The sequence below is a fragment of the Myripristis murdjan genome, chromosome 6 (assembly GCF_902150065.1).
Source record: "Myripristis murdjan chromosome 6, fMyrMur1.1, whole genome shotgun sequence".
Taxonomy (NCBI): domain Eukaryota; kingdom Metazoa; phylum Chordata; class Actinopteri; order Holocentriformes; family Holocentridae; genus Myripristis; species Myripristis murdjan.
Window position 1 is genome coordinate 3570745 of NC_043985.1, and position 21319 is coordinate 3592063.

Here is a 21319-nt window from a genome sequence, read left to right on the forward strand (position 1 = left end):
TCTGTGCCCCCTTTTTCTCTTAATGAGGAGAAAAGCAAAGTCACACGGAGACGCGCTGCTTTTCACAATTTATTAACAAAATGATAAAATAAATAAATACAAATTGATCAAATGCTCCTAATATCAACTCCTCCCCATGTTCCCTACAGTATTTCCTAAACACTGCATACAAAGAATTCGTCACAGAAGAGGCTCAATACAGAGGTAAGAATCCCACCAGACCAGTCACAATGTCAGGCCAACAGAAGACACATCTGGAACAGAAGAAAAGTCAAAAAAATAAACACATTCCTTTCCAAAATCATTATGAAAAAATACAAACAATTATACAAATATTCAGATTGTGTAATTAACAATTTACACATTATTCAGCACACCAGGTGAACTTTTTCTTTATTCATATCGCTACAATGCATCTCACCAAATGGAAGATAAAAAAAGACTTTTTTTTGCACTCAACACACCCCCAATGGAATTAGCTGTGGATGAGGTAAGAAGCTTTAGGTGTACTGTAGGATCAGAACAGGATGGATGGTGAGCATTAAAATGGATTATGTCATGTATCAACAATACTAGAAGGCCACAATCATGACTTGGATCATTTGAACTAAAAACTCAAAAGACTACTCAGTGTGAACTACTTTACAGGATGCTTCCGGAACAATCCACTAAGGAAGGAACTGGAGATGAACATTTTTATGCATAAAGACTCAACTTCCTCTATCTCAAATACAGACAATCTGTATGGCCCTCAGCTGCCAACAAATGGTCCTTTTCCAGCTTGGTGAATGCACACAATGCTGATGCAGAAATTAATATCCAAATGATATGCATCGAATACATAAAGGCTTCCAAATAGAAATGCACATTTGCAGTATTCTTTGGATATATTGGTTTTAGAGCTTGACTATAGAAACTCAGAACTTTTCTCTAGAATAGGATGATGCACACACAATTTTGACGCAAGACTGTTAAGAGCCCCCCACCCCAGTCCCCACAACTGTGCTGGGATCCCAACATTCAGCATGGTGCATTAGCCAAGGTCAAAGTCAATCTAAGCTATGAAGCCAAGACCTTCCCAGCTCAGTCCATAGAACATGGTGTTAGGAAGAAATGCTTCAGTTCTACTGACATGGATGGTTACTGCACTGTTTTAACACCTAACTGCACACTTTTGGCATCGGGATGCCAGAATGTTGACGAAAAAAAAGTGACTTGATTTTCACATAAAAACTTTTAAAAAAGAAACCCAAAGCAAATGCATATTAAAAAGGTTTGACAAATCTTGTATAAAAATTTGCATAAGAAGGCATGCTTTCCACTGGACTGAGTGGACAGATGTTGCTAATTGGGTTTAAGTCTGCCCAATCAGGGTGCAGATTAGTTTGTTCATTCCAAATGCACACAGGCTCTGGCTCACATGACCTGATTTAGCAAACTCATCCCTCCTCCAAAACAGAACAGAACAGAAGAACAACCACAGCACAGAGGGAATGATGAACAATTCAACGGAATAGAAATGTGCTTGGACTCCAACTAGCGGCACCCTGTGTGTGGACTGAACTTCAGTTTAAAAACAACAACAACAACAACAAAAAGCCTCTTGAAACTCAGTCCCGAGTCTGATCCAGAATTGTGATTCATGTTGCTGATGGACCACATGTTACACTCGGACAATAATACTGGTCAAACCAAAAGTGCATCACAAAACAAATGGCTGTCCAAACCTGATTAATATCTCAATCAAGATGTCATCAATAGTCCCTCAATGGAGCAGTTTTAGTGACCATGACAACCACTGGGTGGCACATTTTCACAAACCAACCTCTGACGTTAGCCAATGTCTGCAGGGATTTTCAAATGTAGAAAACTGACGTTCATCACTTTAAAAAGAAAAACAAAAAAACAAAAACAACATTTAAGGCAACTCCTATATAAAACAACAACAAAACACTATCTGGTCAATCTAAACAGCATAATGTGAGATGCAGTTTCAACTTGCATTGACTACTGGAAGCCTGAGGTGAAGGGACTGGGTTTGGAGTTGTGCTCCATCAGGTTAGTGGGAGTTTGGAGAGCTCGGTAGGACAAACCAGAAAACAGTGGGTTGGATAATTATCTGGAGGTTTCTACAAGTCACAGTGCAAGTCAAGAGACAAATATTATCTGCTGTTTGAAGAAAGGCACTCAAGGTACCTACTGTACAGAGGGAAAGGTCCAGTTTTGTCTAGAACACAAGTTCAGGCTCTTTCAAAGAAATTTGTAGAGTGAAGAGACCGGATGACTACTCTGCTCTATCTGTGTGAACACAGGCTAAACATTTTGAAAGGAAATAAGGTTGTGTTTCATTAAGAAGTCAACATCCACCCGAGCAAGCCAAGAAAATTCTACAACAAAATACACAACAATGGAATTCAAAAGGATTTGTGAGAGAAAAAAAAAAAATTAGTTGCCATTTCTATCAGAATTGCATCTCTTGGCCAGACAGATTTCCGTTCCATGTTCAACTGGCTAAATTCTTAATTACAGACATAACAGATAACGTTTATCAGTCAACAGAACATACAATGGCCAAAAAAAGGAAATGTGACAGTGTTCATTTCCTGTAATTGATTTTTCTGGGATCCCCTGCTTCTGACTGAAGGCAGTTTGTACATTTGATGTCAGAACATTAAATGTTGTGTACGATATGTTCATTTAGTCACAAAGTCGACATGATATGGAAGGAGACAACGACTGCTTCTTTTAGTCACTCAACAATATATTCACCCCCTCAAAATGTCTGCACATTTGTTGCACTGTTAAAAAATTACTGTAAATCGACACAATGTAGCTTTGTCTGGCCTTGATAGGAAATTTAAGTACAAATAAAAATCAAACCAACAAGTCCGGTTTGTTGAAGTATTCCCCCCGCTCATTTCTCTAAAGTTGCATCACTTGATGTTTCCATTCCCACAATTTTACACTGCCCCATTAATATCTAGAATTCCCATTTCACTTAGAAAAAAAAAATGTAAAAAGTCAAAAATAAAAAAAAAAATAGTGTTGCACTTGAACACTGTGACAATTTCGGAGTGTATTCAGGGGTGAGTAGCTTTTTGAATGACTGTATGCTAAAATTAAGTAAAAAGTACAAAAAGTAAAAGATTATTCCAGAGCCCAGCACAACCCGAGGCACTGTTAATTAACAGATCATAGTTTGTTAACGCCCCAAACCAAAAGAGTAGCCAGAAGTTATGATCAATTCAGCTGAGAGACTTGAACTGACAGCTACCAAGCCAACTAATACAGCATCACATTTCGGCCCAGACATGCTCCAGAAAAAAAAAAAAAAAAGAGATGGACTCATCTACTTGTGAGGGGATGAAGACAGAAGCCCAGGCATTCCTTCTGAAAATGTGAACTAGACTTGAGCCTTAACGTCAGAGTCAGGTTTAGATTTCCTCCTAGAAAAATATTGGCAATGTGGGGATAAGTCACATCACAACAAAGAGATGCATACTCTGTTTAGTTCCATATTAACATACAAAAAGCTCCTCAGCACTTCTTTGTAATGCAGCAAGCTTGTGCTTTAATCTCAGGATTTGTGGTATTTTCCTTTGAGATCCATCTGAAGGAAAAGGTTCATACAACAAATCCTCCTATTTCAAGGAAAAAAGTTCCTTTAAATGTTATTGTTTAATAAGCTCTCCTGCCTCTATCTGGGGAGTTCCAATTTCTGAAATGGTAGTATCTATATTTCACGATTGCCAATGACTTGATCTTTCAATACAGTTAAGTGGACTTGTCCCTGCTGAATTTGGATACAATAGCATTTTGGCAGTTCAGAATTCAACAGAAATGTACATAATGCAAAGATCACCACTTCAAAAAGAGGATTCCTTTGAGTTAATAATGCCAGTCCAACAGGTTCAGGAACAGAAAGCACTTATTCTGAAGACTAGGAAGACCTGAATATCTTTTCCTATAAAAAAGAAACACAGCCCAGATATAGATAGTTTTTGTGTGTTGACATTGCAATATTGCAATTTCACATTTAGTGCTCACAGTTGACACACTTGACTCACAAATGAAACTCAATCACTACACTTGACCGACACCACTGAAAACATCTGTAAGGCTACAACACCTGTTCGACCTCGTCCTCAGTACCTGGTCCATGCTGAACATTGTGCTCAGCGTCTCTTCTGCCTGAGCTCAGGGATTCAGGGTGGAAAGTGATAGGGTGGATTAGGCGGCGTTCACTTGAGCATTTGATAGGTCACACTATAATCCATACTTCAATGACACATGTACTGACTGTTGACATGGGTTAACGGAGCACAGTGTGCGACAACAACGAAACCTAGTCTGTCAGAACAGTTTAAAGTTATTTTAACTTTTGACGGACTGCAGCCAAACGTCGTCCACTAACGGGCTTCATCAGTCAGTGAAATCTGTTTCAGCGGCAACGTGTCTGTGAATTTGGTGGTTGCCAAATGTCACATGTGAACGCTACCTTAGGGCTGTTGGTTGAGAGAGGAAGTTATTGACATTGGGTGATAGGGCAGGTTAAGGGTATTGTCACATTAGGTTGCTTGAGAAGAGATGGGAGGAGCAACAGGTTCTCGGTTCAGTCAGGATTAACTCCACAGCGACATTGCTGTTTAGACCAGAGTCTCCTGACAGATGTTTGGTTCCTTATTCTCAGCTGAACCCGTCTCCCCAATCCCATCAGAGAATATGGGGGCCACTTTTAACAGACGCACACTGGTGTTGATGATGAAATAAATCTCCCTTTGAACATTCCCACCACTGCCTTCTATCACTAATTGGCATGATGACACTGGTGCATAAGCCTCCCTTTACCCCAGCTCTGTGGGTGGAATAGCCTACATCTTCCCAGGGCCATGTGACTTGGGCTGTATATCTACCATTGACACAGTCTGACAATACAATGCAAACAAACAACATTTATACAGATTGGCAACTTCAGGGCACCGTAAGGTGCAAGCAAAAGTCTTTTTTTAATATATATGTTTGAATTCCCGCAACTCAAGAGACATAGCATTACTTTTTATTGTCCAAATTGCTGACAAGAGCTGGCAAAGAATGCTGGGAAGGTTCTGAGGTTTTGCTGTTGTTGGTGTTGCTGCCGTCACTGTCAGTGACCTCTTCCTGCTTCTTCTCCACCGGTGTCTCTGGACTGTTAACGGCAGCCATCTTGTTCTCAGAGTTGGTGGTAACGCTGGGGGTGCAGCTTCCTGCTGGACTACGGTCGGGGCAGGCCGGCTCAGCGGTGCCATTGGTGGTGGCAACAGTCGCAACCACTGAGGAACTGGCAACATCAATCACCGCAGTTGCCTCAGTCTCTGCCTTTGCCCCTTCCTCAGCCTGGAGACCAGCCCCTGTCTTAACCCCAGGCCCTGACTTACCAGCAGCCACTGCCCCTCCCCCTGCCCCAGACCCAGCCCCAGCAGGGCTGGTAGCTGCTGTTAGGACCACGCTGTCTTCTACAACAGCCTGGCCACTGGTGTTTCCTCCTGGTGCTGCTGCCGTCTGGTTGCTCCCGGCAGCTCCATGCTCTTCCTGTTTCCGGGTTCCATCAGCATTGCCACTGCTTGAGGAGCTCCCAGCCTTTACTTTCTCTGCAGAGTTAGCTTGTGGTGCTGGTTCAGAGCTGACTACACCTTCACCACTGTCCTGGACTCTGGAACTGACGTCTGTCCCCTCTGTCCCTACCAGAGCTTGGTTGAAGTTGAAGGCTTGGATGAGGCGAATCAGGTGTTTCACTTTCTCCAGAGAGAGCTGCATCTCATTGCGACGAGCCAGGATGGTGTTTTTGGTCTCCATGCATTTCTGTTGGGAGGAAGAAAGTAGGGTTGGCTACAATAGAAGACTGTACGTGCAATTCTGGAAATAATTTACCTGGCAATCTAGTGGGGTCACAAAACTCCTGGATTAAGACTGTTTCATTTCTTTTTACTACTTGCAGCTTCTTGAGTGGCCTGTGTTTCTTACTGTTACAGTGTTGCAAAGTTGTTGTAACAGTTTCTTACTGTTATGGAGTTGCTGAGCTGTTTGACTCTCTGTTCCAGCTGCTCCCGTTCCAGTTTCAGTTCAGAGCTCCATTTCATCAGCTTCTGTTTCTCCTCTTCTTTAGCTGCACAACAACAATAGAAAAATTGTTTATCTCCCCACTACAACATCTACATATAGTTCAGGAGATCTTACAGTAAAGAAGAGATACTAATGTCACCTTCTTTGTAAGCAATGTAGGAGTGAACAATAGCCAGGGTACCAGGCCATGGAATGGCTTCTTCTTTTTTCAGGATCTGGAGAGAAAAACTTGAACTTGTTATGGTGGCTGGGACATGGAAAAGTCTGAGGAGACCAATCTAGCCACCACCCTGTGGTGAGGCCAGGAGCGACAGGCAATGGAGTGGATGGATATGAGATGTCAATCTTTACTAACAGAATGAATGGGACAGAAGCACAAAAACAATACTGCATCATGTATATGCTTACAAAGGATTGAACAGTCCTAAGTTCAGGACAGTGTGGCAGAAGGCTCATTAGAAGAAGCAATTCTACAGTCAAGTACAGCTACTGGCCCTGGCCTTCTCTGGACTGCTGTAACCCCTTCCCCATGTCTCAGGATCAGTCCATACGTAGGGCTGCTGTGGTTACCTGATCTTGACATTTTGGACAGATCCACATGCCTTTAGGAATGGTTTTCAGGGGTGGATCCAGGCAGTCCAGATGATAAACACGCGAACACGTGTCGCACATGAGCAACTGGCCACTGCGTCTGCACACAGTGCAGAAATCCTCATGGATGTCTCCCTGTGAGGAAGAATTGGACCAATCAGTTTCCCTGCCCATCTGGGCCCCACCAATCATCTGTGGAGAGGCAAGGCAGGGGGAGGCACCATGATTTGGTTTGGTTTAAGGTTGGCCTTCTTTTGAAGCCTTATGGTTATGGTGTGTTAATTCAATTAGCCATTTGGCCCATTTCAAAAGACACTTGACATTAAGAAGTTAGAATGTGTTCTGACTAGTAGAGATTAATGGATGCTCTGGGCTACAGGACACTGTTCACTTTGTAAGGCTGAATCAAACTGAAAAATTAACTGATGACTGATGATTATCCAATGGAGACGACAAACCAAATGGATGTGTTTGTGGAGGTCTTGGGGTGCACGATGACTGACAGTGTTACTGGGCCAATAGGACTGTGTGTAATGGGGTTCCAACCCTCGGATTTGTCCGTCTCCCCCATGTTACTTACATCCCCAGAGCTGGGGCTGGGCAGGGGGAGGGGATGGACGGGGCTGGAGGGGGAGGTCGGGGTGAGGCTGCCCAGCTCCGGGACGCTGCTGTATTTGGGTGGGCGACCTGGGTGAAATGAGACAGACAACAAAGACGGAAAACAAAGAAAAAAGAAAGATGGAGAGGGGGGAAAAAAACAACAGTCTGTATGACATACCTTGGAAAGGGAGTCTTCGTTGGCTAGCATGAGACAGGGAAGCGGTAGGGAGGAAGAGGAGGAAGAGGAGGAGGAGTCAGAAGCACAGACAGCAGTGTTAGTGCAGAAGACTGGCTCCATGCAAGCCAAAGCCAAGCACTACTACAACCTACTGCAGTCGTCTATGAGGGGGCCGACAAATGGATTCATGTCAGATGTTAACATATGTCTGTTCAACTTGTCTCATTTGCATTACATTTTATATTTCAGTAACGTAGCCAGACTGAATTTGTTGTTGGCTTTTGTAGGGATCAAACCTGTGACCTCTCCTTTACAAGACGGTTTCTCTGACCAACAGGCCTCAACTGCAGCCTGTGTTCATTAAGATACACCGTTCCAAACTTTTCAGTAGCTCCACAGGAGGCTAATGACAAGATAAAATCAGTCATAATGACTTACACATGACTTCAAACTTTCTGCTTTACTAGTGAAACCTAAATGGAGGCTGTGTGGACAGTCTTTAGAATTACATGTTCAACTTCTCCCTGACCTTAAGTTAGACATTAAACCTCGCTGGTATTAAACCTGCAGGAACTTTGCAGTGCTGTATGATTGGTTTCCCTCTTCTGGCAGTAAATTAAATGTTGCTTGAAGGGCACACTTCAGGGTCACTCAGGGAAATGCCATCCAAATGGGGGAAAAAACTTTGAGAGTCATGTAGTTGTAATATAAGGTAATTATTTTTAATATAAGGTAATTTCAATTATAAAATTCCAGCAGAAACTGTAAAGTGTGGCTTACAGAAAACACCAGTGCACCAGCGTGGGAATGTCGCCACAGACACCAGGTTCTCCAATGTTTGCGAGAATGCCTAATTATTGGTGGGTGATAGGCTTAATCATCATTGTGTGAAGTCATTTGACATTAGATTGAACATTTAAGTATATGTTACATACTATAGCCTTTGGTTAGATATTAAGTGTCACTGGCTGTACAGCAGACATTACACCTCTAACTGGAGGTCTTCATGTAGACATCACTGGAGCGACAGGATTCAGCAAGCAGGGGAGGGAGGGAAAACTTGTTTTATAGCATTAAGCTCCATTAGTGGTGAGCAGCACATCAGTCTCTATACCAATATTGAATATACTGGACCTATGAACATCTACTCTACTGGTCTTTATTCATATCGGCTGGTCTCCATTCCAAAGTATCTCTACCGTTCTCCATTCTTCTGCATTTCTAACCTCTTTCGATCTTCCTGTATCTCTATCGGTCTCTATTCTACTATGTCTCTAACTGTCTCTATCCAGCTATAACTCAACTACTGTGTTGTCCATTGTATTTCAATTATCCATTCTATTGTATTTACTGGTCTCTAGTCTATTATATCTGTGGACCTCTCCTCCATTGTATCCCCACTATCCTAGAGTTCTAGTGTATCTTCACTTTTCTCTGTTCTCTTGAATCTCGACCATTATATCTTCTTTCTATCTGTATCTAGTTGATCAAATATCTATCTGTATCTATTTGTCTCTACTCCACTGTATCTCTACCTGTCTGTACTATCTTGTATCTTTACGAGTCTGTATTCTACTGTATTTGTACTAGTCTTTATTTGATTGTATCTCTACCAGTCATCTATCTTCACTGGTCCACAGTGGTCTCTGACCAGTAGACCAGTATTTCATACGGACCTCTCTTCCTGGTCCCCTGGTGGAGAGGGCTGTTCAGGTAACTCACTGCACTCTTTTTCCTCTGAAATACAAAGTGAAAAAACAATGGGTTAATTAAATTAATGTGATTTAACGTAATCTAAGTCACACTACAAAGAGCGTTTTTTTCCCCAAACATTTATAGCAGAAGCCCCCGGCTGATTCCTGAGGCCCTCTACTAACACATCAAAAAACAAATACATTTTTACCTCATAAAACCTCAGATTCAGATGAGCTCCAGGCTTCAGAGTTAGAGCTCAAGCAACAATTTAATGCTGATGGGGCCTACTGTCATTTTGAGAATTATCAGATTGGTTAGGCCTACCATCACATTCTTCTAGAAGCTGACTTGCAACATGGGTAAAAAGCAGGAAGGGCTAACTGACCGGAAAAACTGCACTAAATGTTTCTATAAACCAAGAAACACTGTGTTGAAAAACAGATAAAAATGTGAAAAGTTTCATCTGCACTAAAGGTTATACTACGTGGGACAAACAAGCATAAAGTAAAGGAAAGTGTGTCAGAGCCTCTATAAATATAGATATGAGAACCACATTCATCACATCAAGACTGAGCACAAATAAGCCGTGTTGTCTCTAGTTTATTAAAATTCATACATCTGAATATTGATCACATTAAGACATAGCACAAATAAGCCGTGTTGGCTCTAGTTTATTAAAATTCATACATCTGAATACTGATCACATTAAGGCATAGCACAAATAAGCCGTGTTGGCTCTAGTTTATTAAAATTCATACATCTGAATACTGAATTTAAGGACTTTTCAATAACTTTCACTGTATTGGGGCAAATTCAAGTACTCCAAATTAACATGTTTTTGGTCAAAATGACATTTTTCAAAACTAATCACAGATGCTTCATTTTGTACTTTTGATATTGTGAGGTCAAGCTGTCCTGTTGAAATTATTTTCAAAACTTCAGCTCTTTATCCAGGGGTTTTCCTCAGGAATGGGGAGTGTCAATCCACAGAGATGAATAATATTGATCTATTTGGGTGTATATTTTAATGTGGAAAAGTATTTTAAAGACCATCTATTCATTTTCAACTTTTGGGACCTTTTTGTTCCCATCCACAAATCCACAAACCACAAACTTTTAATAAATTTTAAGGCATGTGGTAGCTCTGCTAAACGTGCATTCTCTAAGCCAGATATTCTCCTTAACTAAAACGATAAACAGCCAGCAATAACACACATCTGTATGTGTACATTAATAACTCCCTGGAGCATGTGGCCATCACTGGTGATTTCAAATGCCTCTGTTGGCTCATTAGATATGAAATTGCACATAACACCAATTACCTAGCCCTGTTTGACTTAGCAAGGCTGCCACTGTTTAGACAGCTACTCGCCCCCACCCTCTGAGGCACTTAGCACATCCACTAACTACTTTCCTGATTTTTGTATGTGTGTAAATGTCATGTAAATTGATTAAAATACATCTGCAAGACTGTCATTTAGCCCCATTCCTTAAATTAAGTTTGATGGCTAACAGAGAGCAGCAAAAAATGTCTGGAACCCAGTGGGAATTTGGTAGCACAAGGAAAGCTTCGAGAAGAAGGCCTAAAAATGCTGTTGCACCATCCTGACAAATTGTGACATCTTTTTGATTTTGAGGCTGTTGATTTAGTGAATACACACTAGTTGGTGTAGTTGAGTGAAGCTGAAGGTGTTACCTCAGGTTCAAAAACAGCGCCGCTGTATACTGGGTTAGCGGTTGTTCTCCGCTTTCGCTCCTGCCTCTTGCTCTGAATTTCTGCAATAAAAACAACAGGATTTCAAATGCAGAAACCTTTAGACATGAGAAGATGGGTGGGGGGGGACTTCCAGCCATCCAAACAATCACTTACCCTCCAAATGATCATGTGTTACAAGTCCCAAAGACACCATGAAGGCCAGTTTCTAGAAGGGAGAAATGGTTTTGTTACCATGTGCCATACACAACCTGGCAGTCTGCACACACTCACAGAACCCTGGCAACTGTCAATCTACCAATCTGCCCATCACTATACACTAGTACCTGTGGGTTCTCCTCTTTCTTGGGTCTGGGAGGCGGAGACACAGGAGGAGTGGAGGAGGATGGGAGGCTGACTACGGCCTTCTGTTCAGCTCCCCCACCTCCCTTAACAGTCTGCTGAAAGGAGGAGGGAACAGGAGTGAGGAGACAATGGCAGCTCTGATTGTGGAGGAACTTGTTTGTCTGATAAGATAGTGATGAATGAAGTCGACCAACTCCAACACTAATCTCAGCACTATTTTAAGTAAAAACTATAGTGACTACGCCAATATAGTATAGTATTTCATATAGTATTTTTCTACATTCAATGTTTATAATGTTTATATTGCTCTTTGGTACTTATTATCTGTATATACTGTTTATAGTGTAAATTATGCTTCATATCTTGCTATCCACTTTGCTGCTGTAATACGTGAAATTTCCCCACTGTGGGACTAATAAAGGAATATCTTATCTTATCTTATCTTATTTGTCAGGGGAGAAAAACCTCTGTTATATGGCAGTTCTCACAAAGCTAATAGTTTTCTTCTAAATATCAACTGTGAAACAGGATTCAATGATGTCAAATTAGATTTTTTTTTTTTTTTTTACCATTTAATCAACTTTTGAACAAATGAACCTGTGATATGTCCAAGACGAATGATCTTTCATAGTTACTCTAACTGCTTTGATGTTGCCGAAACAATGGCTTATGGAACAACAGGTAGAATATGACTACTGTAGTTTCACATGTATTCATATATACAGCTATTCAGTATTACTCTAAAACACTGGATGAGCAGCCCTCTGTGTTGAGCGAAGCAGAAACACAGCAATAACTTGAAGGTGTCACACTCAACTGATGCATATTGGTGCTACACTTTACTATTGCAGATAACAGGTTTGTGTCTTTCTTGTTAAGTGCAAGATGTCTACACGAGTGACATGACACAAAACTGTTTCTCTGCTGTCACTCAATCCAGGATCGGCATCCCAGCCTCTCAGACTTCATTTCACCAGCAGGTCCAGAGCTGCTCTGTCTGTTCGCTCACCTTGGGGTCCAAGCTCAAGCTGCTGATCTGGATTGGCTGTGCAGGAACGGGGGCGGGGCTGGGGGCTGGGTTGGGCACATGAGCTGGGCTGGCGAGGCGGGTGGCAGCAGCAGAGACGGGCGTGGTGATGACGATGCCCGTTAGGGCTGTGGTGCTGGTCTTGCTGCAGGGTTGGCCGTTAACAATGCGAACCTGGTGAATGGGAGCAGCTGAGGGCAACGAGGACGACAGCTTGGTGGCCAACATCACCGGCCTCTGAAGCAGCTGGGGGGCCGCCATCATGGGAGGAGGCGGGGCTGGGGCGATAGGGATGTTGGTGGGCGTGGCCGGTTTGGGCCTGACCTGTTGACAACAGACAGCCAATCAGAGAAAATCACCAAAACCACAAGAAGCTTCAGACTGACCAGACACTGCTAAGAAATGCCACTGTGGTGCTCTGTCCGAGTCTGACTGGCCTACTCTATCTATTACAACTACTGCTGCTACTACTGCAACCACCACTGCAGCTACAGCTATTACTAACACTGTTACTACTGCTAGTACCGACGCTACTATTGTTAAAATATTGATACTATAACTGCTACTATAACTCCTGCTCTTCCTACTATGAGACCCAACCTAATGTATTAAATGGGTGACATTATCAGCCAATATTAGCTCATGTTTAAACAAACTCTTGAAGCACTGGACAAAAAAACTCCTACCACTATTGCAATATTGTCAAAAAATACAACTTACTGAGCTTTGACATTTATTTGTTTATGAGCAATGTGTGATTACTTTATAAGATACTGCATGATTTAGCCCCTCCACCCCTTAAACAATTTATTCCAAAAGCTCATGGAGAAATACGACATAGAAGATCATCAACAAGGGGGAGACTCTTGTATAAAACATCGCTTGACAAAATTTGGTCAAACTGCTTTTTCAGTTGCAGCAACAAAACAGTGGAATACTATCCCAACAAACATTAGAGAGTGTATTAGTTTTAATCAGTTTAAAACTAATGTGAAAAAATGACTGAAAGACACACAATGATGTTGTCATTAGGGTTTGATAATACCTTTCACACTTGCCATACAGGTGTGTTTATTGGTGTTTTGTGGAATTGTCATTTTTTGTTGTTCTATTTATATTGTATACACACCCCAGGGTCAAGAGATAGAAATTGACATTTTGCTATATTCTGGTGCAGTACACGCATTGTACACTATCCCTGTTTTAAATAAACCAATAAATGAAATGAAATCACAGATATACTGGTATCAGCGTATATGCCAACTAATGTTAAAAAAAAGACAGTACATATGGCAGCAAAAGGCACTTCAAATAATTTAATAACGGAGTTATCATTAGCTTGTCCAACAGACTCCATTGTTTACAATGATCTGTATAGCAGTGAGCTGGCACAGCAGCAAATCACAGCTGAGCAGATGGTGGTGTGGATTGGTAACAAGTGAAATTTCAAACATTCAGTACATATTTTTATTAAAACTACTTAATTACCAAATCTGGTGAATCTTTCCCCCAAATGTCAGTATTTATGAATATGAAAAAATAAGTCCCAATATATCAATTCAGTATCAGTCAGGCCCCAACTACAATTCATATTAGCATTATTAATAATATTACTAATGCTACTATCTTATTGCTGTAACTGCTAAATTGACTACTATGACTACCGATGCTAATATTACTATTGCCATACTATTGCTATTATTTCTACCAATACTCAAGCTACTACTCATGCTAGCAAACCAGCCAGAGCTCCCAATGGCATTATTCTTCACAGGAAAACATCACTGACACTGTTCCACTCAGGGTTAAAACATCAACAGCCAGGAACACAAAACACCAAGAAGCTGCAGGAAAAAAATAAGCTTTCACCCCCCAAACACACACGCACACACATACACACACACCAGGCAGGAAACTTTAAACGACACGGAGCTTATTCACAGTTCAGTTGGAAAACTAAAAAAAACAAGCACAACAAGAGGAGAAGAGATGAGTAGAGGCAGCACAGAGCAAACAATGTTTTAGTGCCATGGAGCAAGGCATGAGCGTTTGCTTTGGTGCACTACTGCGCTCTGCTGGAGAGTGAGCACGTCGCCTCATGTGGGCCACACACACTGGTTGGTGGGGATTAGGGTTTGGAGGCGGGTCTTACAGGGACGCACCTGTGGCTGAAAGGTGGGTCGAGGCGTCAGTCTAGGAGGAGGGACAAACTGAGGAACTTTGATTGGCTGGGCGGTGGTGGTGGTGGTGGTGGTGGCCTGCACCTGAGACAAAACCACAGCAGATTGTGGATCTGTGCTGCTGTTAGACTGACATGTCTATGGCTGTTAGATTGACATGTCCACTGCCGTTAGATTGACGTCTCCACTGGATACTGTAGTTAGTGGTGAGACTAAAAATAGCTCTCCTGGCCAGTGGATTGTTACTGATGTTGGTTTATTAGCTCTACTGGCCAGAGGACTGCTACTGGTGCCATCAATTCAGCTGCTAAAAGGCCACCACTCACACCACAGACTGCTCTAGCATTTTCCATGTGAATACAGAAAATATCTTGCACTTAGAGCAGGGACACTTTCCACTGCAGAAACCCCCCTTCTGCTCAGCTCAACAGATGTGAAGACATATTTTGCGAAAAGTCAAACTAGAGGAAGACAATAACAAATCGAATGGACGGCGAGACACATCGGAGGGTCTTACCACCATGGCGTTCTTGGACACCAGCCGCATAGACTCCGTGCTCTGATTGGTCAGCTTGCTGGCCACCTGGAGGTTGATGGGGGCGTTCTGTGAGTCGGGTTTGGTGATAGCTGTGGTTACCATAGCAACAGTTGGTGGGCGTTGTGGCAGGACTGAGCCGGGCAGGGCGGGCGTGGCGGCAGCTTTCAGCACCAGAGGTAGAGTCTTAGTGGTGAGGACCGGTGTGACAGTCAGGGTCTGCTGAGGGCCAAGATAACCCAGAGGACAGAGCAGAGGGACAAGTTAAAGATATGGACAAAATTAAATATCACAGTATTTTTGACCAAATACCTCGATATCAATATTGTGATATTAGGCAGGTAGAGGCAAACAGGCAAATAACAGAACGCCTACAACAGTCAACAGTAAGTTCAGCAAACTCCATCCCTTTACTGTAATGCAGTCTTTAAAATGAGGAAAAAACAACATTTAGGCTATATGATGATAAAATGATATCAAAATCCCAGTCTGGTCTTATACCATGAAATCAATATATTGCCCAGCCCTATGCACTATTGTGTATTATTTATCTGTGATGGGATGGTCAATACCTACTGCAAGTTGTTTTTTTTTTTTTTTTTCAAATAATAAAAAAAAAGCAATATACTTTTTTGGTGTACCTACTGTCCTTCAACATGCCTCATTTACTTCCGTTAGAAATTTCCTTCATTAATGGGCTTTGATGAGAAAAAGGTCACATTTGTGAACAAGTTTGTGACTCACACACCTGTTCCATTTAACTCGAGTTATAGGAAGGAAGGTTACAAGGAAAGAATGACAGCAATGGCAAAACAAGACTTTTTCTTGTCAAGAAAACATGAGTATCGTGCCCTTTAGTCCAAACACATCAAGTCTTTCCACTGAACACTGAATTTTGGTCTACTGAGGCTAATGCCACACAACACACAGCACAGGGGAAAGCTAAAGATAAAGTTTTTCATGCCAACTGGGATTTATTCATGGTCATTACTTTACTATTAAAGACACTAAGTGTGTTGCTTATCTCCAGAGGCTATGATGAATTCATTTGACCTTCTAAGATGTCCAGAAAGTCTTCATTTCTAATGTTTACAAGACGACAATGTTTACATCTAGATCTCAGCACACGGCTTTGAGAGGAAGCTCCTGTCACTTCAGGTGACTGATGGCCTCTGATACAGGTGTTTCTGGTAACCACAGGAGCTACATCACCCATTGGCACAGACTTCACTAGAATTTCCAGCTCAGTATAGGACTGCACCACAACTAACACGGCAAGACTAGCTAGCAACCAACTTTGCAGACAATTAAGAGGGTCCACATCAACCACCATGTAAAATCATTGTGGTACAGCAGGATAGAAGAAACTTTGTTGTTGTAAAGACAAACAAGTTCAACATGTCAGATTTTCACCATAGTGTTTTCGTTGGAATACGGCACTCTAAATGAAACTCCCTATTTAAATGCCTCTCTGCTCCTCAAATATCCTTTTACCTTCAAAATAATTGGACTGGGTGAAACCCATTCAAAACAATCACATGGTCTGCTGACAAATTGTCTCCCCAGTGCAGTGTAATTCAAATGGTGGAAATAATTTGGTTATTAAAACAGAACAGAACAGAACTACAACTATTAAAAGGTATAGCGACGTTTATTATTGTATGAATTTCCATTTATGTGTGTGCTACAGATGTTATCATTATGCTACTGATTTTTTCACCTTCATAGCACCAGTGCTACTGGGCATTCAGTCCAAGAGTGTTTTGTCTGTGTGTTTGTATGCGCTACAGTACCTGCTGCAGTCCTCCAGGTATCTGCTGGCTCTGCAGCAGGCTGGTTGGCTTGGTGTCGCCCCCTACTGGAGGAGTCTGGACCTGCAGCTGCAGTTTAGCCTCCGGCTCCTGTTTCACCAACAGCTCCTTCCTCAGCTGCTCCACCACCTTTTTCTGAGAAGAGAAAAGAAGAGAGGGATGAGGGAGCAGGGACTAAAACTCAATATTGTTTATTGCAGCAGTGGAAGCATTGTGGCTGAACCTGACAATTTGCTTTGTCCTCATCTCGGACTCCACCATTTAGTGTTAGTGCAGTGCAGCCTTCTATTCATTAATGTCTCTTCACAGAGACTCAAAGAGACTTCGAGTGAGGTTAACAGTATAATACAATTCAGTTATTCAAATACGAACATTAAAAGCAACCAGTGATATTATATTTTTGGAACATGAAAAGGTTCAGTTTACTTAGAGCAGGAAGATGGAGGAGATAAGTGAAATGTTTCTTCTATCACTGGTTTCCCTTTGGTTTGTGTGGAGCTTGACTGCTATTCAAATGTCAACTGTAAGCCAACACTGCCTGTTTACCTTTTGCCTCCACATCAAATTCTCAAAAAGAAGATAGGCAAACGTAGCATTTACTTTATGGTTCCAACAAAATATTTTTGATGATCAGTTATCCTGATTATTATTCAAGCAATTAATACATTTTGGGCTCAAAAGCAAATGTTTGTGGTGCCGTTGGGTTGTTTTCATTATGCCAAGGTGATGCCCTGGAAGTACTCTTATCCACTACTACTCCTATTAGCAAACATTCAGACAGCACTGCACTAGTATGTGCGGCAGCTCTGCAGTGTACAACTTGTTTGCCTTGAAGATTAAATGTTTCTTAACATGTCATGAGAAATATTTTGCCTGTAAAGCCTCTCCCACACTGACATATTTCCCTTCCATAGCCTAATTTTGGAAAATATTTCATCAAAAATTGTGTGTTTGAGTGTGACAATTGCACTGTCATTCCATAACAATTCCTCCTTAAATAATATTCTGCCTTCATTTTGCAGCTCAGAATGCCCAAAAATTGCTGCTATATGTTTGTCAATGGATATTTTATTTTAAAAATTTTGATCAATGACCAATTCTGGCTGGTTCTACACTGGTTCAGCAAGCTCACTGTTCTGCCATAGAGCCATGTCAATCATGTTACTATATTACTTCAAATCCACACTTTGCTAGATTTGACTCATTACTATGAAGGCTTGTATGTTGAACTGCAAACATGAAATGAGAAAAAAGTGTCTTACAACAAATTAACAACAGCCACTCTAATCAATGATTTTTATTGTTGATACTGTCAACAATGTCGAATCATTATTGCAGCACCAGTACACAGTGGTGAGAATATTTTTTTCTGACTACTGCTCCACTACACAGCAACACACTGCAGCAACTCACACATCCCTGAAAATATCCACCACTACTAACCACCAGTGTAAAGTAAGTGCACCTGCAGAGCATAATACACTTTACCATGGTAATGGACGGTATAATTCAGGTCAGAAAGTCATGCAGAAAATCAGTGTGCGTGCGTTCACACACAGACACACATACAAACAAAGCTGGCATGGGCATATGAATTCAGATCAAAAGATCAAGCCTATCTGTTGCTTAGCAACAGTTGATTCTCGTACTGCAACTTAATGTGGTGACATACTGTACCATCTTAAAGACACCTACCAAGAAGGAGAGACTGGGAATGTGGTGAAAACACCAGTAAGGTTACTGGTGTGAGCACAAGCAGCTGCAGTGTGCCCTGGTTTCCTCCTCAGTGGGCAGTTTGAGCAACAGACTGCAGTCAGACAGCTTCAGCTGCACATGAACTCATCCTGTGTCTTTCTGCTATACAAGAACTTCATATGCTGATAAGTGATGAGTGACACTTTGTTCCACAGTTTTGGGCTGTTGAATCCCTGGAACCTCTTAAAAACTAATGTTGGCACATATGCTGTTTGATTCAACAATTTCTTATGTTTTCATGGAGAGTTCGAACTGTATTGAATTAGCACCTAATGAATCCATAACCCTGGGTTATCTGCATCACTTTGTTTCACACACCACTGGTATATTAAACTTAGAATTGGAAATAATGAAATTCATTTTCAGCATCACAGAAGCCAGTGTGCAGGCCCAGAAGCTTACAAAGATACCGTCTACATTTCCAGACTCAGAGGTCTAGTATGACAGCTTTGTGCAGGAACTGATCAGTAAAACAGTCTGCAGGTATGCAGCCAGTTCCAACTTGTCTACACACCGGTAACTCTTGGGCCTCATTTACATCAACACAAACAGCCAGTCTGTGCAAGTCCTTCAGAAAGTGTTCAACTCACTTGACCTTCTGCACAATTTGCAGAGCTACAACAGGCTTTAGTTTGACTATATGTGCTCCTGGGAACAAAATGCACTCATTTGATCTGGTTGATGCTGCTCAGACTGCATCAAAGGGCTTAGCAACAGGCTTTTGATTAGAACATGGTTTTTATATCTTTCCAGCTTGTAAAGCTAACAGTCAGTCCAATATAACTGAAAATTTGACAGTCTAGGTAGATTCAGTGTGCACAGGAGTGGTACATAAAGGCAACACCCTTGTTTTGTTTTGATAATAGCTAAATTAATGAGTTCATCAACAAGCTAAGGCTTCAAAGAACTACTGTAGACTGACACAGACTGTCCAATCGCCTTGCATTGCCTCATGTTGCATGCTTAAGTTGGCTTTAAACATGCCACACAGACAACAGCCAAGTGTTCTGCACCTGCATGAGAAGAAATAACTCTCCATACCAGGAGGGGGCATAGTCTCAAAACAGTCAACTACAAGTGTCAGTATCGCAGAAAGATGCAAAGACACAGACTAACATTAGCCCATCATCTTCACGCCACTCTGAAACTGTTCAAAAGGTTTTGTTATACAAATCTGTTGTTTATTTTGTTATAGACTATGCCTACATCAATCAACATTTCCCTGGAGTATGTAGAACCAACTTCATGCAAATTCATGCAGTCAATTATGGCAGTGCCCTCTAGGGATAGAACTCAAAGCACTTTTGTGGGTATGTTCAATAGCCATTCTTCAACTATCTCAAAAGATGCTCCTCAGCAAATTTTGGGCAAACTGGATGAAAAGCCTAGGAGAAGAAGCAAATAAACAGTTTTGGACAAAATTCAAAACAGCCTAACATCTAGTCAGGTGAAAATGGCCACCAATAGGCAGAAATTATTCATCATAAACCAGAGAATCCAAGGGGGAACGGCGTCCCTACAACTTACAGTTTGAAAGTTACTGGCCAAAACATGTTGTTTGTTGTTATAGTGCCACCATGTGGGCAATTAATGTCATTTTCTTGCGTGACTAGTGGGTGACATTTTGAAAATGTCTGCCAAACCTGGTTGTGTAGGTCTTACAGTTTCTGAGATCCAGATACTTTTAGGACAGAAGAAGAGGCAGAATCTCAACAAGAACAACGTGAATCCAGCAACACATGCTAGACCCCTGACAACTAGTGTGAAAAGAGTAATTCCTTTAAAATGAAGGAACTTACAGTATATCGTGTGCCAATGTTTATGTGTAAGCTGCAGAGGAAACCAGGAAATCTGCCTCTTTTTCAGTGGGATAGCTTTATTAGTTGTGACATCATCAAATCACTTCTCACTAATGAGGGAGAATTTTCGACTTGACCTTCATGACAGCATCTCATATTTGTAGGCTATATGCATTTAATTTTATGCTGCCTCCATCTTCTAAGAAAGTTAAAGCTAAAAGGACCTAAACTGCCAAATCAGTAAAGAAATTTTAAATGAGAAAACCTCATCACACCAATTATGGTGATTTTAATGTTTTCCCTTAAGCTGAAGGATTACATGCCTCAGTTATGTGTAAGTCTTCTATCTTGGGCTTATGAAAGCCTTTGAAAACCCACTGGATCGACTCAAAGTAACACAGTTATCAAACTAAAAACAAGGCCATTTTTTTCTTCGTTCCCGCAAACTTGACATTTAGGAGATACCAGGTTTTCAGCCCACTGGGACAACACTGAACTGTTCAGAGTGTGGTTCAATGATGCAGATATTTGAAAAATACAATATAGCCACAAGCATCAATTCTGGTTTTGAAACAATGACAGATTTAGTACTTTCAAGTTAAAAACTTGTATGGAACTGCTTAAAACATAGCTCTTAGTCATAAAGGCATCCAGCCAATGCCATTATCCATTTGTATGGATCCCATTTTTATATTAACATCAGCAGAAATTACTTAGCAGTCATAGTGCTGCCCGAGTAGTTTGGTGTGAATGATGTATGCTGAAGTCTAGACATGGAGACAAAGTTTTGTAGTGCCTTTCTGAAACCATCTTCAGGCCAATATGTAATTGATCTACATGCACAGATAAAAACTCAAATTTCTATTTTTGCAATTTGCACTTTTGGCATTTGTACAATTAACATTTAGCATTTGTACATCTGGCATGTTTTAACACCTTGTCAGACCTGCTAATCTTACTAAAACAGCGTTGAATAAGGAAGAATAATCA

General features: G+C 41.3%; 1 protein-coding gene across 4 annotated transcripts in view; it reads right to left on the reverse strand.

Annotated features, from left to right (window-relative positions):
• Window positions 1-56: 56 nt before the first annotated feature.
• Window positions 57-21319, reverse strand: part of phf21ab (PHD finger protein 21Ab) — a 28786-nt gene continuing 7523 nt past the window's right edge. The window contains exons 7-19 of one of the 4 annotated variants that reach the window (XM_030053449.1): window positions 16758-16910; window positions 14947-15186; window positions 14412-14513; window positions 12232-12573; window positions 11204-11314; window positions 11034-11085; window positions 10860-10939; window positions 9145-9205; window positions 7271-7377; window positions 6670-6825; window positions 6239-6314; window positions 6039-6142; window positions 57-5838 (exon numbers count right to left, since the gene is read on the reverse strand). In XM_030053449.1, coding sequence (XP_029909309.1) covers window positions 5050-5838; window positions 6039-6142; window positions 6239-6314; window positions 6670-6825; window positions 7271-7377; window positions 9145-9205; window positions 10860-10939; window positions 11034-11085; window positions 11204-11314; window positions 12232-12573; window positions 14412-14513; window positions 14947-15186; window positions 16758-16910 — 2373 coding nt within the window. In that variant the 3' untranslated portion in view covers window positions 57-5049. Of the gene's footprint in view, window positions 5839-6038; window positions 6143-6238; window positions 6315-6669; window positions 6883-7270; window positions 7378-9144; window positions 9206-10859; window positions 10940-11033; window positions 11086-11203; window positions 11318-12231; window positions 12574-14411; window positions 14514-14946; window positions 15187-16757; window positions 16911-21319 lie in introns of all 4 variants that reach the window. The other 3 variants (XM_030053448.1, XM_030053447.1, XM_030053450.1) reach the window with 3 other exon arrangements.